General features: G+C 44.2%; 1 protein-coding gene across 1 annotated transcript in view; it reads right to left on the reverse strand.

Annotated features, from left to right (window-relative positions):
• Nucleotides 1-11878: 11878 nt before the first annotated feature.
• RAB2A (RAB2A, member RAS oncogene family) overlaps nucleotides 11879-16426 on the reverse strand; it is a 44066-nt gene continuing 39518 nt past the window's right edge. Inside the window, exons 8-9 of the mRNA XM_056331319.1 lie at nucleotides 15800-15868; nucleotides 11879-13543 (exon numbers count right to left, since the gene is read on the reverse strand). Of these exons, the coding sequence (XP_056187294.1) occupies nucleotides 13448-13543; nucleotides 15800-15868 (165 nt within the window). The 3' untranslated portion in view covers nucleotides 11879-13447. The remainder of the gene's footprint in view (nucleotides 13544-15799; nucleotides 15869-16426) is intronic.

Raw genomic sequence — 16426 nt, forward strand, 5'->3', positions numbered from 1 at the left:
GGCCGCACAAAGATAGGATAAAGTAGCCCCAGACAATCCCCAACAGATGTTTGTCTAACCTGTTCTCAGAAACCCTCCGTGAAGCAGATACTCTAACTTCCTAAGTAGCTTGTTCTGGTATTTGACTGTCACAGTCTAAAAGCTGTTGTTGCATCTCCCCCCACTCTCCTAATATCCAATTTAAATCATTTTCCCACCCTCCCAATATCCAGTCTGAGACATTTTCCATCTGTACAAGATCTGACTTATCTCATCTTTCCCCCAGCATTCAAAACCAGTTGATCAAACCTCTCCTAACATTTTACACATTGGAAAACGTATCCAATTCCCTCTAAAAATTGTCAGGCTCAACATCCTCCCTTCCTTCACCATTTCCTTTTATATTCTACATGCCTTAATTTTTCTTGTCCTGCCCTGTACTTGATTTTTCAGCACAGAACATGAAACCAATGGCAATACTGCAGTTGAGGCCTCACCGGCACATAGAGGAGTCATCTTTACATCTTTCTCTATGACTTACATATGCCACCTATTGATAAATCCTAAGAGAGCATTGCATTTTGCAAAACCGTTGCATTGTCCATTGCTATTTTGTTATTCTCTACAAACTCCCTATAACCATCTGCCCCGATTTCTCCGAGAAACTGATGATTGTTTTCACTTTTGCTTTTATTAAGTTCATTTTCATTTCTGAACTGATCATCCATAGTGGTCACCATCCTCCCAGCTTGGTGTAATTGAGATGTCTCATAAACATGCTCTGCATTACATCAATCCATATTATTCTTTGTGTTTTCTTACATCAAATTTATCACAGTAGTATCTTCGTGCCTTACAGCAGAGTAATTGGCGACACCTCTTTTGTCTCTTTCCCCCCCTCTATATTGTCCTTTCTCGCTCCGGAAGGGCTTGCAGGGAAAATTTGTTTTCAGAAGGTTATAGGGACATACTGTACGTTTATATAAAGCAGAATAAATTGTTCCCTCCACTATTTCAGACCTAACCCTGAGGAAAATGGTCTCTCACACAGTGAAGTTTAAAACTTATGGAAGAGTTCCGCTGTGACGGAGTAGTAAAGTTGCCGGCTCTGGTCTTCGTGTCACTGGCACAGAGCACTTTAAGAGAAGGGCCAAATGAATACAAATCAATATTCTACGGACACAGCACACCATGGAGGAAAAGGAGGACATACTCACACCATAGCCTGCATTAATTATTGTGGGTACTGAGACATTCAAAAAGCATGAGATAGATTCAGCAAACACGTAAGGACTTAAACTTACTTGTATGATCTCACAGTTTTCTCACAATCCAGCCAAATGCATGTCCCTTGTGCAGCACTTCACTGCAAGAATAAAACTGCTTGGCTAAGCAGAGTTTGATCATCAAAGTATTTAAAACAACACACCATTAATTGAACCTTGACAAGTATTAAATTCAAACCTGAATTTAAGAAGATGTACCCTGATAATACTAACTCACAGATACAGGAACACCTCACTACATGCATAACGTTTCATAGGAGACTGGTTAGATCTGATTCCACGAGATGCTGCATAGCTGTCATTTGTGCTGACATGCTTTGAAAGCAGAGGTGTTGAAAACCACTGAATGCCAATCGTGAAGAACTAAATCTTGAGCCACAGGTCAGTGTTAAGAGCATCACCACCGCCAGCAGACACCTCATTCTGTATCCCTCCATTTTGCACCTTTTCTGTTTCTGTCTTGCACAAATACCTAAGATTTGTCTTATCCGGAAGGAGGAATGCCTCAGCTCTGCAGCACCGAGGGAACTCCCCTGGAAACCTGCCAGAAACTCACCTTTCCTATACACAAGTTTGTTTGTACTTTGGGTATTGCAAACAACTTACACAATCGTTATGTTTACTTGTAGGTTCTTGGCAGATGAATAGAACTTGCTTATTTCAGTTAAGGCAGAAAGAGCTCGTGTCTTATCCTGCGGTTGCAGAGGAGGGAGGGGATGTAACTCCACAGGTCACACTTCGTAGGCTCCACACTTAGGTAGCGCTGCGCGGAACGGCACAACTTGTAAGCAATGGACCAATTGTTTTCTCTCTTAAAAAAAGCAAGCCAGAACATGCTGTATTTTTTGCACTGCGAGCACAGATTATATCACGTCTCTAAGGCGGCAGGGTTCTTACCTGAAGCTTGTCTCCAGCTTAACAGAAAAGTTGTAAAACAGTTGCTAGAAGATAAAGACAACAGATACAGCGTTAGCACTAATATTCATTGTTTCAGCTTTGGCATAGTAGGTCACCAACATGACTTTTGAGTCAGAGCACTGCACACGCTGTCAGTTTTTTTATTTAATAAATAATATAACACGTACCATGTTCACCTGGCATTCTGTAGGGAAGTAAGAAGCGTTGATGAGGGGGCTAAAAAGCCCAGACACGATGGCAGCCATATCAATGCCAACTTCTTAGAAACCAAGTTTAATAATGCATGAAAGCTGCTGGTTTTCTTTAGAGGTAGTCCTGATTTTTTAAGCTACATTTGCTGTTGTATGACTATGGTAAGTTGATGTGCTACAGTGTACACAAGGAAACTCCCCAGAACATCAACCAACGAACATAAATAAAGGTAGATGTTCTAGTACCTTTGTCAAGTGACCACAACTCTCTTACATTTGCAGCATAGTCTGAAAGGCAGGCGGTTCTCAGGGCCTGGATGAAAGGGAATTGCAGCAGGACGGAGGGAGGAGCAGGAAAAGGCCGACTTCCACCTGGAGTTGCTTTTTATAAGCCTCTTTGCTACCAAACAGGCAATCCCAGTGCTTATAAGGATTGCCCCATGGGAGCCTTGCTGACAAAGGCACAAATACATAGTTTATTCTTGATCCTGGAAAAAACAAAAGGACAGCCTTCAGAGAAATACAGAGAGGGATCATCTGTTCAGTTCAGCACGCTGGAAAGACTTTTTTCTGTCACAACTCTTCACAGAGATTTAAGGCTAGCAAGTTGCAGATTCCTAAACAGAGCAGCAGCAGTTATTGCAATAAAAGGATCACTGTACCTGGGCCTTGGATTTTTGTCAAGCAGAAAATATAATTATACTCAGAAGTTCTCCAGTGCCAAAGACAGCAGCACATCTAACACTTTGTGCTGTCCTTGGTCTTTTTTACATGTTTATACAAAGGTATAATAGTATCGTAAGGGTTATAATCAAAGCCAGTAAGTCCTTAAACTTTCCTACCAATTCCTAGAAATAATCTTCTGAAAAACAAAAGTTACCACCACACACACACAGACAGACAGACACACGAGTACTGAAAAAATTACAGGCGATACATATTTTTAAACCCTCACTGTTCTCTCCCCTAGTCTAAATGCCATAAAATCCCAGTAGCTTAAACTGTTGTAAGAACTTAAAACCTACCATCCACCTCAAATCCTAAGTTTTACTACACATTTTTCACCTCCTTTAAAAATGAAAACCCAGATTCAGCTTTTAGCAGAAGTGAGACTATTGCTTCACCATGACTAGATATAAGCAAAGGAAAATGAACAAACTTGGGGCCTAATGTTGCCGACATTTGTTCTGTACACAGTGCTTGACTCAGTACTTTTCAGCACCAGCACACATGGTAGTTTTTGCAAGATCATGGCCTTGTTTTAGTATAACACAATCAAGATAATTTTTACAAGGTCAGAAAGTTGGAATAAGAGGAAACAAAATCCAGGCCAGTTGTGCCTGGAATCAATTAAGCTTATGCACTTTTCAGATGCTGCTTGTCTTTCTACTAAATAGTGTTTCAATGTATACATACTATTAGTGTGTACCTACAAGTATGCACTGCATACAATATGTTTCTCTGTTTATTAAAACCCGCCTAAACTAGGGATGTCAGGGCATCAAAAAAGGAGAAGAGGAGTTCCTCTGTGAGCACTGAAATGGTTTTGCTTTGAGTTTACAGTTTAGTTATTTGCCTCCTCAATGACAAACTGCTCAGAAGAGCCAAATGTCCAGACATGCCTGTGGTCTACTCTACCCATCCAAAAAGCAAATTAAGACTGAAGGAGTTGTCCGGGCAAATACCAACTTTGCCCACTGTCAACTTTTAAGCACTTCATCGAGTTTTAAGATTTAGAGCGAAAAGAAAATGTTATCTATGTAAGATAAAACTTTACTGCCTAAGCATCGCATTTAGTACGGAATCATCAACAGAAGACTTTAATAAAAAGTTGACTTTATGGGGAATTTCCATTTTCTCTACATTTTTTTTCATCTAGATCATGCTAGTCTAGTTTACACTAAAATTAAAGCCAGTATCAGTACAGAAGGCATGTGCAGGGGTATACAATCCAGACAGATTCTTGCTGCATTCACAAATGAAACAGGTGACAGCAAAACTGTTTATTTGTTGCCAATGTAAAAAAATTTACAGGCATGAAAGTTCAACTGTGTAACCACTTCAAAATCAAAATATTTACCTTCACTGCCTCCTCTCTTACCTTCATTTTGCCAGGAACAAAGAATAAAGTGAAAGTGTTTTTCCTCCACTGCAGTAACTTTTTTAACAGAAGAAGTCGAAATTATTTTGGAGACAGCATTGCAAATAATAAATTCCAGTGAAAGAAGTGACACCCCTCCATTTTAAGATTATTTTTCTGAGCAGAATAGCTATACTATGTCTTTACTGTAAATAGCCAGCCACAGAGCTGGCTAGGTACCGCGACACACAGGTCAGCCCCGCTTCGGCTGGAGCTGTGTCGGAGGAGGGATTCAGGGACGTGCTGCAGGCAGGTTCAGCAGGGGCGGGGGGGACCGGCTGGGCTGCCCTCGCAGTGACCACGAGCAGTGACCCAGCCCTAGGCTGCGGTGAATGGTGCCGCTGCTGAAGTCACTTCACACGCCTGCCACATCCCCTCGCAGCTGCCCAGCAGCGCGGCTCGGCGCTGGCGGCCGGGGCAGCGCGCTCCCCGCCGGGGGGCCTGCCCGCGGCGCCTGCGGGCCCGGCGCACCCGGCCCCGGGGGCAGCTCCGGGGCGCGCTGCGGGAGCGGCCCGGGCACAAGCCCGCCCCAGCCGCCGCAGCGCCCGGGCACGGGGTACCCGCACGCCGAGCGCCGACCCGGCTCCGTGCCCCGCCTGCCGGCGCGGGGGAACCCTCCGCTTCCGCGGGCCGGCCGCGCTCCCTCCCGGCGCCCCAGCCGCCCCCCTCGGCCCCGGTGCCGCCGCTACAGCTGCCCGCGGCCCCAGGGCACGGCCCGGCCCGGCGGGGCACCGCGCAGGGCGGGGGCAGCGCCGCAGGGTCCGAGCCGAGGCGGGGGAAGGGCCCCGAAGCGCCCGGCCCGGCTCCGCTCCCGCCTCGCCCCCTCGCGACAGCGCGGGCCGGGCCGGGCCGGACCGCAGGCGGCCGCGCTGCCCGGAGAGGCCCCTCGGGGCCGCGGCAGCGGGGCGAGCGGCCGGTGCCGGACGCCTCCCGCAGCGGCAGCGGGGGTGTCAGGCCGGACCCTGCCCGCGCCGCCCCCGCCGCCCGCAACCTGCGCCCCGCCCCCCGCGGGACGGGGGTTGCCGTGGTGACGGCCGCGCTCAGGCGGCGCGGCGCGCCGGGCCGCCTCCCCCCCCCCCCCCCCCGCCCCTTCCCGGGCTGCGCGGGAGCCACCGGTACGGCCCTGGCCGCCCCTCCCCCCGCCCCCCGGGGAACCCCCGCCCCGCCCCCTCCCGCGGCGACAGGCGCAACCGCGGCCGCCGCTCCCCCTGCGCGACGTCACGCCGGCCGGGCTTTCCTTCCCCTGACGGCGCCGGCCCGGCCGCGCTGATTGGGCGCGGCGCCGGCCAACGGGGGCCCCGCCCCCGCGCTCCCTGCGCGCCGCGGCCCGGCCGGCGCGTCCGTGCGGGAGCAGCACCGCGGCCCCGCGGCGGGGGCGGCCCCGGGCGCCGTCGGTCACGGCCCCGGCCGGCGGGACGGGCCGGCGCGGGGTCCGCCGCTGCCTCTCCGAGCTGGCAGAGCTGCACCCGTGTAACCTCAGCCCCCTGTAGACGCGTGGACCTCGGTTTAAGAGGTGTTTGTGGTGCGTTAGTGCGAGCCCGCTCCCCGTCAGCCCCCGCCAAACCACAGCAACGCGGGCGCGCAGCGGGGGTCCCGGTGCCACGGGGCAGGCTGGTGCCGCGCACCTGCGCGCAAGCGGCCGCGGCTTGGGAGCGGCCAGGCCCGGTGCCCCGGGCGGCTGGTCAGGCCGCTTGGCCGGTGGGAGGACGACGGCTCCGCCCGCGGTCACGGCGGCAGGGGCGCAGCAAGCGGAGCCCAGCGGCCCCGCCGGCGCCCGGCCCGCGCGGCTGGCTTTGTCATTTTCTGCCCCGGCTTACGGCGGGGGCACACGGCCGTCCCGACAGGCCACAGCGCTGGGAGCAAGAATTACCTCATGGGACCGCCAGCACTTCCCAAGCAACGGTGGAGTCTGGAGCAGGCAGCAGAGGCGGCTGACAAGGCCGGGCAGGGGGCGTCGCGTCGCTGCTCTGTGCCCCTCGGGGACGCCTCGGCCCTTGCGGAGCAGGACGGGGCTGGGACAGACTGGCTCCCGCACAGCGTGGCATCTCCTTCCTGCAGCAAGCAGGCTTATTCCTTGGCTCACAGACTTTCAGAGGCAGCTTTTCTCTACCACAATCCTGAATGGATCTTCTTTACATTTGCTGAGCAACAGTGATTCCAAGGTTGTTGAGTTACACAAGTTCATTTGACGTGGAAGGAAAACCGCTTTTCACCATGCATAGCAATTAAACTGGAAAGCCAGCAGGATGGAATGAAATGATGTATGCCTTCAAAGTAAAGGACCAAGACAAATAAAAAACCACCACGTGGATGCTGCTTAGCCAACAGAATTGCTAATAGGCAAATGCATTTTTCTGCCATGATGGAACTGAAGCTGCCCGCTGCCCATGGATGACCCAGGGGAGTGGATCCAGTGCCCCCCGTGCAGGCCTAACACCAGTCCACCCTGCCGACCCCACACACCGCTGTGTGCTCCATGCCCAGGGTCCCTACCCCCACATCGCTTCATCCAAAGTAGACGTTATTTTTTTACGAAGAATAGTTAATGATAGCCTTCCAGAAGAATAGGGAACTGTAAATACGCTGCTCCTCTTCCTGAATCGCTCCCCCTAGACAGCCACCACCGGACACCAAGTAGGAAAGGAAAAGGTGGGAGAAGTAACAAAAAGGAAAAGAAGTAAGATGCAGAAGATGGGAGAAAACACACAAGAAACAAGACATGGAGTGCTGAAAACTGGAAAAGAAATAGATTTAGACTTGGATAGGAAACCAGAGAAAATGCCAGAGTATTAATTTATCATGCATGGTGGTCAGTCCCGCAGGCCAGTGCTATGACATAACATACATCAGACGTTCATCAGTGGTAAGGTGCCCATTTCTCTGAAGTTACATGGCTTTATAGAAAGACACCCCAGACAGGATTACAGTACTACACATGCTGTATGTGAGAAACTTCATTTCTGCTTTGTGGCAGTAGCGATGGGAGACACTGTACATGTGTTTTGGACTCCTAAAAACCCACCTGTACATGTCCTCAAATTCTGGACACCGCCTCAGCTCTGCTCTTTGCATTACCAATGTACGCCTGGCAATAGGATGGCCAAATGTAGAAGTTGTCACGACTGCCAGCCCGCGGCTGAGGTTCCTGAGCAGAAACACCTTCCCAGGCGCAGGTGGCACTGTTCAGCTGCCACCAACAGCCGCTCCCTGCATCATCTTCATGGAAGACTGCAAGCAACCCCATGGGTTTTGTCTTCCTGAGGACCCTTGTTATTTAACTGTCTTGTAAGTGACATTATTTCAGACATTTCCTTCACCAAAAAATGTACTGCTTACTTAACTGTTTTAATTTGGACAATGTTAAACTGACAATTCTTAAAATTGTACCTTGGTCAATTTTGAGCTGTTCTCTCACCTAAGGATCTTCTTGCCTGCCAGTATTTTATGTCTAAGTCCAAGAAAAGTAAACAATCAGTTTCCAGTTAGCTGGATAGGTGATACTGGACTTCACTTAAGCAAGGTTAATTAGATCCTGCTATGATTTACACCCAACGTACCACAGTCCCAACCATCAACAAGATTCTGGCTAATATAAACATTTGTATCTCTGACTCTTTAAAGAAGGAATTCTAAAAATCGTAACTATGCTGTGGGGAGGAAAAAAAAAACCAAAAAACCCACAACCCACCCTAAAACATACTGATGCACTGATTCACCTACACTTATGTTGCCACAGTCAATTTTACAAGAACTGTAATTTGGGACAGGACTTCAAATGTACGTACACACATTGTAGTAGTCTGGACTCTAAATAAGCTTCCAAGTAGATTTTTGCTCCACCTTGTTTCACCTCCATGTCACACAGAGCCATGGGATGCGGCAGTTAAATCCTGTGTCTGAGCATCAGATACATGTTCCAGTGTATTTGTCAAAACACGTTTTCAGAAATACTTGTCACCATGACAGGCATATTTGCAGTACCGAAGGTTGCAACCAAACAGAATTTTTTAAAATTTATTTTTAAGTGAACAGTGTTACCTGATAGTACAGAATAGTGATTAATCGGAACTCCTGTGACAACAGTGTACTTTTTTTAGAGGGGGGCAAAACTGATTGTGGAGCACGCTTGTTTTGCCTTGGCCAGCTTGGATTGCCTGCGGTAAGATTGCTACAGCAACAGTCTCTTTCCTCAAGCCAATCCTGAAGCAGGAACACTCCCCCCCCCCCCCCCCCCCCCCCCGAGCCCTGCTTCAGCTGCTAAGCGAAGAATAAACTTTCAGCTTCGCCCCTCCTTTATTGGAAGGGGAATAGGGTAATATGCTGTAATTGGTTTTCCATGTTCGCCAAGAGTCTGTTTCCTCTTATCATCCACAATATTTAACATAAGTCTTGTAATAGTTCCAAAAATAATAAAATCTGTCCCAAGAATAAAAATGATAGATCCACAACATGCTGCTTTTTTGTCATGGTCTCGGTTTCGTAACATTCTGTTAGTAGTTTTTATTGCCTAATGTTGTGGTTTCTTTCATACGCAGCAGACCCAGTAAAGACATTTCATCAGCTACTTACACAGCAGCAGCCTGGATTATTTACAAACGGAGATTTCAGTACCGTATTAAAATAAATCACCACTGCATACTGTTAAAGTTACATTGCCATAATATGGCAGAAGAAAGCCCAGTGATTCTGGGGGAGGAACATTAAATATAGACAAATCATAAATATCGTATCAGTAAACAAATTTATTAAGATATCCAACTAAAACCTGTTAGTCTTCCTTTCTCCCCTGTCTCCTCCTACACAACAGTGGAAGAGCAATAGGTAAATTATACCCCTCCACACATGCAAAAACAGTACACACAGTATGTATAACAAGTAACAGAACCCGCGCAATACTTCCCTCATGATGTTATATTGTGCAGCAAGATCATATATTCCTCTTTACCTCTGCTCCACTCTTCCATCCCCAAAGCAAATGCCCCATATTGGGCAAATTGCCTTAAGTGGAGGTATAACAGATGCGGAGCAGCAAAGACTGAGAGCAGCGCTTTGCTCACTGGATTCAGTTTGAATGAAAGAATACCAGAACAGACAAGACAAAAGGGAGGTAAAACACAAGAGAAACATGATTTAGGAGGGGGGGTGGGGGGGGGGTGGGGAACCAAAGCAAACCCAACCAAACCAACCCAAGGAAAATGTAAGACAATCAGTAATGTCAAAAGAAAGTCCAAGAGCAGTTGCTATCTCAGGCATCAGTATTTACAAAAGCAATACCCTACTGCCAACAACTTGGAGAAAAATTCAGGCACATTGGGGTGCCCTCACTCAGAACGACTACTTTAAAAAAATCCAAATCCTTAAATGCCCAGAATTGCCTTCTGATATTTCCAAGTTGTTTTAATGCACATTTTTTCATTCAGATTCAGTTTAACTATAACTTAGAGCCTGATAAGAGGTTCTCCTTTCTTCCCAAGAACAGATTTAATGCTCTTAACAGTCACAGGTAACTCCTACGGCAGTAATAGCTTTCCTAACTTAAATGCATGTCATTGAGCCCAAAACTAATCTGTGTCCTTCTAACCAATATATAAATATTGCAGTTGAAGGCTCTTCAACTAGCCAACACCACAATGAACTGTGTCACAGAAAGTGTAACGGCGGAAAGGAGACATCTCTGGAGCAGGGAATGGAGCACTCGCTGCCTGCTAGGGACTTCAGACAGTCTCGTTATTTTAGCTTATCAGTAAGTTTTGGCAGTCATCTACCGTAAGTCACTGCTGAGTCTGATCTTGGACAAGAATAAATCTGAATGATTAAAGTCAACAGAAACACACAGGTATAAGACTGAGGGGGAAGTGTTAATCTTTCTTAAATGACTGCCAAAATTCCTGGAGCTTCTCATTTTAAGTATAAATAAGAGAGACAAGTCTTAAGTCATGCTTAGAGGATTTGTCACTCCAAATTTACTCTTCTGTAAGTTAACTATGGTTTATACCCTATGCTAAACCAGGAGTACAGGGGAAACTGCACCTTGGTCTCATTTTTCTGTATCAGTAGTTTTACATTACATGTAACAGCTGTAAAAGACAATTAAGTGTTTTCTTTGGTTACAAAAATGCAAAATGCAACCAATAAAAGCAATGGGAATTCAACACAAAAGCTTGGCAAGTTATTAGTCACTCACAAGTAAAACTGAAACCTGTGAAAGAATAACCTTGTAAAGCACATGCTCTAGAAGTAAGCCCTCCTGTTAGGTTCTGTACTATATAATTTTCAAATTCTAGTAGGATAAAATAGCATCAGGGACTTCTCACCCCCTCCCCCCCCAAAAAAACCCACACAACCCCCAAAAACCAAACAAAACAACAAAACGCCACTTATTTCTAATTGGCAACAAAAGGATTATGTATGCACAAAGCTTATGACAAAAAGCCAGCCAGAATGTGAAGAAACTTCAGTTTTGTTCCAGCTTCTCGTTGAAAGTACCAGATTCTGAACATAATGTACAGTATAAGACTGGCATGTAAGCCAGGCCAAACCAGCAGGAGCAAAAAGCCAGATACGTACATGTGACTACAGTAAGTCACAGCACATTCCCCCTGCCACTCACTCCCCCCCGCCCCCCCCAAAAAAGCACTGGTGGCTTTTGCTATAACAGCCCCTAGATTCCTTGTCAATTCCATACGTCTTCCATACTTGCAGAAAGTGAGTGGCTGTCAGAAGCTTTAGCTTTGTAAATCATCACCACTTAAAACACCATGCCTTTTTGTTCTTCTCAGGACAGGGTACAAATTCCCCTTCTCTGCTCCCTTAACAGGGGCAATTTTTATGGCCAAGAGAAATTTACTCCCATTTGTGACAGAGCTGAGGCTGCTACAGAAGAGCATGCTTTTCTCCCATCCCATCTCAAGCAACTGACTTCTGCAATGTGTTCAGTAGCAAAAAATCTTCAAGCAGTTAATTCAAGCAAGTACTCGTCTGTTCATTCCTTCTTGTGAGCATCTAGTTACTACAAGCCAGTTTTCCCCTCAGCATCAATGCAGTTCAGTCCTATGGTTTTACCGTCATGCAACACAACTTTCAAACTTCAGCTGAAGCAGTGTGTGTTATAAATGCAAACTTACAAATTATATAAAGTTCATATATAAAAATATATAAAGGTAAAATATAACTTCTAAACTTGTAATAAACAGTTAACAGTTGAAAGCATGTAAATGGAGTAACCTCTCAACTTAAATAGTTGAAAACAATTACACTGAATTGCTTCTAATGCTCCTAAATGTGTAAGAAATAGGTGAAGTCAGCAACTAATATAAATCCATACTGGTTGTCCCTTCCCCCAGATACAAACAAAAGGTTCCACATGTTTTTTGAAACTTTATTTAATCCGAGAACCACTGCTATGTTACACCTGTCAGGCTGAAGTTTATTCACTGTTCATGTTAAAGTTCTGACGATAAAAATGGATGACACGAGGATCCACGTCCCCCACTGTTGTGTTGCAGTCAGTATTGGTCCAGTAAGACAACCGGTTTGCAGTCATTTCCTGGCAACCCCCCCCCCCCCCTTTTTTTTGGATACATGAAGCATGACCTAGCATTAGTGACACCCTTTTATCTGCAATTTATTTAAATAGGACAAGATGGAAACTCAGTTGTTTCCTCATTTGTAGGAAAAGTCACATGAATATTCTGTACTTTGACAAATAAACACTTAAACACAGGATTTTGTTTTGCAGTGTTGCAAACATTTCATTTCAGGCAAAACACCACCCCCTCACCACCCCCGCCAACCACCACCATAATAAGTACCAAAGCATTTCTAGTTTTGATTTTCATCAAGATTTCCAAACTGGCAGATTTTATTTTCACACCCTCTTCACAATAGACAAGATGCTTACCATATATTTAGGATTACAAGTTGTCACTAAAAGAAAACTTTACACAACCACTGTACATTTAGGTTGAAAAACTGTCCTTGCATGAAAAATATACCTAGAAATCAAGTGGTAAATAAGAAAAAAAAAAACATTAAGAAAAGATTAATGGTTTTATAATGTGCCATTTTAAATTTATCAAGTCCTCCTCTACTTTTCATTCATACTCTGCTTTTACCTACAGTGTTCGTTAAGGCAAACAGCTAATCCATTTCTGAAGAGGTGCTGTGGAAATTGTGGACAAACAGCAAACATTTGGCATTAAAATAGATAGCACGTATGTAGCCTCTAGTAATACACATTAAGCATTTCTCTTGGACTTCAGGATAATGACAGGGGAGGATGAACATGCTAACAATGTCAAAAAGGCTTAAAATTTAGCGTCCAAGCAATTTCTATTAATGCTTCTGTAGTTTTCAAGCTCTTAGTAGTATAGAATTTATGCAAATGCATTAAAGAATTCTAGCTTGGCAAGTACACCCAAGCAGGTTATTAAACTATATATACAGAAAGTGATAAATACAGAATTTAAAAGAGTCCTTCCGCTTCTCTTTATAGCCTTGAAAATTGACAAAACTTGAGGACAGCTCTACAATATTAAACATTAGGTAACCACAGGAGCTGGGAAACCTAACTACACAAACTGATTAAAATACTCAGATGACTTTGTAGTGTTTAATACAATTCAGTTCGTAGTCAAGGGCACAAGACAACATTTAACAAAAATAGTCACATCAATTGACCTAGAAATCAAATGTAAATAGATATGAATACAATCTCCAAAATCTGTCTTTAAGTGAACATTAACCATTTATTCAAAGTTATACAAGAATTTGAAGGATAAAGTCTTCTGCAACAGGAAACCAACTTACAAGTTTCATGTCTCAGTTGAATTGAAGTGGTGGCGAGCGGGGTGGGGAGGGTGGGGTGGGGGGAGGGAAGGGTGAACAAACAAGTTAGTAGGCCCCATCCAGGCAGCTAGAAAGTAAAAACAGGCTCAACAGCAGCCTCCTCCAGCTTGTTGTCCTCCCTGATTGCCTGCAAGTGTTGCATTAGTAGCAGCATGTTGAGGGCCAATTTTTATGCCATTTGCCTGAAATGAAGTTTAATACACAGTGTAATTATTTCAGAACACTAATACTTGAAAAGCTTTTTTTTTTCTCCAGAAGATTATATAGCAAGTTCTCCTAATGTATGCAATAGATATGGCAAAGTTTATACGTTTTTTTTAGCAGCATGTCCTTAGTGATTAAATAAAACTTAAAGGAAGATACGTTCCTTCTCATTTAAATTTTATCTCTGTGTTAAACTCTGTAGCTTAAACTGACACAAAAACACTGAGCAAGGGCTGTATTTTAATACTACTTGGCACAAGGCTTTAAAAATACATTGCGTTTGCTAGGAATGTATAACCTCTCCCCTCTCACCAAAATCTCCATTAGTTCAATATAAAACTTTTCCTCTCTAGACAGCATTTCTTTCTGTGTTGAATCAGCTGTAGCGGCTAAGGGCATATGAGTGTTCTGTGTCATCAATAATTTCTATGATCCCGAAAGACATGGCTACTTGCCAAGAACCCACACACAGTGTAGCTCTTTCATTCATCAAAATCACACTTATATCTTAACCCTCACTCCCTCAAGTGGATTTTACCTAAAAATACAGCACTTTGAGAAAAGTAATACAGTAGCTTCAGAAATTAAGCTCTTAAGGAAACTTTGCGTCACAGTAAATCTCAGATTTATAGTGCTTGGCAGTTGTTCTGCAACAGTGGTAGCCTTCGGGTTTCTGGCACTAGCTCAGTATTGACAGCAGCTGATGTGGTTTCTTTTCGCTCTTTGACTCCTCTTTAATAAAAAGCATGCCCTATGGCTCATTGGTTTTGCCCCCTCTGGGCTGATAGCAACTTCTTGAGGAATCAAGGAGCCAGACCTGGCATAAAGCCAAATAAGTAGCACGGACTGTTGGCTCTTGACAGCATATTGCAATCAAAGCTCCATAAGGCACAGTAAAGCAGTCAGCTACGATATGAAACTCGACAGATACAATGAGCATGCTTTTTCAGACACTGATTACTGTCCAATTTATACTGCACTACTGCATGCAATCTCTTTAGGAAAAACGTTAAAGTTTTGAATTTTTCATCACTAAAATGAATTTCAGAAATGTTTCACCAAAACACCATATATATGCACACATTTTCCAGGTCAGTGTCTTTGAAGGGTTACTAACTATTCAAGTCTTATTTAGTGACAAGTTTCTTAATACAAATACTTTGCATATGACTGAAGTTTCCCAGTATTTCCTCTCAAAAGTCATAAAAGCAGTATTTTTAACAGTCTACAGTTCCTTAAGTTAAAATACATTAAACAGAAAGAGGTGAAGCTATTTAATTGAGTTCTGCCAACTCCCTCACTACCCCTTCCAACAATTCTGCAAGGACTATAATAGTTAAAAAAAGCAGACTGACAATCCTAGACAGAGAATGCGCCTATTCACAAAACAGAATGTGGCAGTGCAGATTTTCACATATAGTTTCACTAAGCACCTCAGCAACGATATTTAGGAATATGCAGGATAAAAATTTCTGGGCATCAGAGAGGACTGACCACTTCACATTATCAAATTTAAACTTTGCTGTGTGACTTTTCCTGTGAATGTTAACAAAGGTCTTATATGAACCTAACATTTCTATACAGTCCTAGTATTTCTATTTACTACCACTGAATTTGAATCTGTTTCTTCTATGGCCTCTCTCCTAAGGGCTTCAGGTTTTCAACAGCATAATAATTTCAAAATTCAAGAGACATTATACGCCATTCTAGGCTCTTGCATTACAGCAGTGCTCCCTGCTTCACCTCCCCACTCCCACCCCAAACAAGCAAAGAGACAGCCCTGATAATCTGTAATTTCAGTAATGTGCATAGGCAAAATGGCTAATCTTTTATTCCCTGCAGAATCCAGCCACCTAAACCAGGAACATTTCAAAAGTCTTTTATGTAACTCTCAAAGCAATCCCTCCCCTACACTGGACAGCTCATGGAGTGCATCTGGCATATCAACATGGTCCCCCATTTACATAGTGGAAAATTATCTTTGAAAACAGATGACACCATATGGAGAAATGGATGAAAGTGGATTTTCTTCTCTTTTGGGGATTTTATTATTTTGTGATGCTTCATGGATGGATAGGGTCACTTACTTTAATCCATTTTTATAACAATGGCAGACAATTCTATATCCAAATGGAACAGATAAATATTTTACTGTCCAGCCTTCCAGGGAACGTGAATTTTGTACATTTAAAAAAATCAACCAAACAAAAAGTATTCAGAGTACTGAAAGTTACCTCATTATTAATGTCAAAAACTCCTTCCTGGATTTTCTCGTAGATCTCCTTTGCGGTGTTAATAAATGCCTAAAACAGAGGGGAAAAAAACCACAAACACTATGAATGCAATATCCTTTGGTGTAAGATACACTAACTGGAATCCAAGCTCATGTGCAGTTGTTTCAGTGAGACTTTTCTTCCTGACCTCAGCAGGAATAGGTGAGACAACAGCATTCTATAACCCACCCTGAAGTGGCAATGGATCACACACTGTTTACAAAAACAGTGGTATTTTCATAACATCTGTATTCTGCAATCTGCTGTCCAGTAATTACAGGGTAAAAGTGGTTTTTAAGATATATAAATTACTTTTAAATTATTTATTTCTGACCCTTATGAATAGATTGTGTGGCAGATGGTTTCCCCTACCCTTAATATCTTCGTAATAGGCCACTCTAGATTAGAGTGCTTAGCAACATAAAACCACAGGGTACTTACAATGATGATGTAAGGATACTGTCTGCTGGATGAAACCTTATGCTAACATTTAATATTCACCTAATTTTAAGAATGTATTGTCTTTAATTAATCTTGCACACTATAGGCAATAGACATCTTAATAGCAGAAAAGAGGCTCCAGGTTTC

Source organism: Falco biarmicus, chromosome 3 (genome assembly GCF_023638135.1).
Source record: "Falco biarmicus isolate bFalBia1 chromosome 3, bFalBia1.pri, whole genome shotgun sequence".
Taxonomy (NCBI): domain Eukaryota; kingdom Metazoa; phylum Chordata; class Aves; order Falconiformes; family Falconidae; genus Falco; species Falco biarmicus.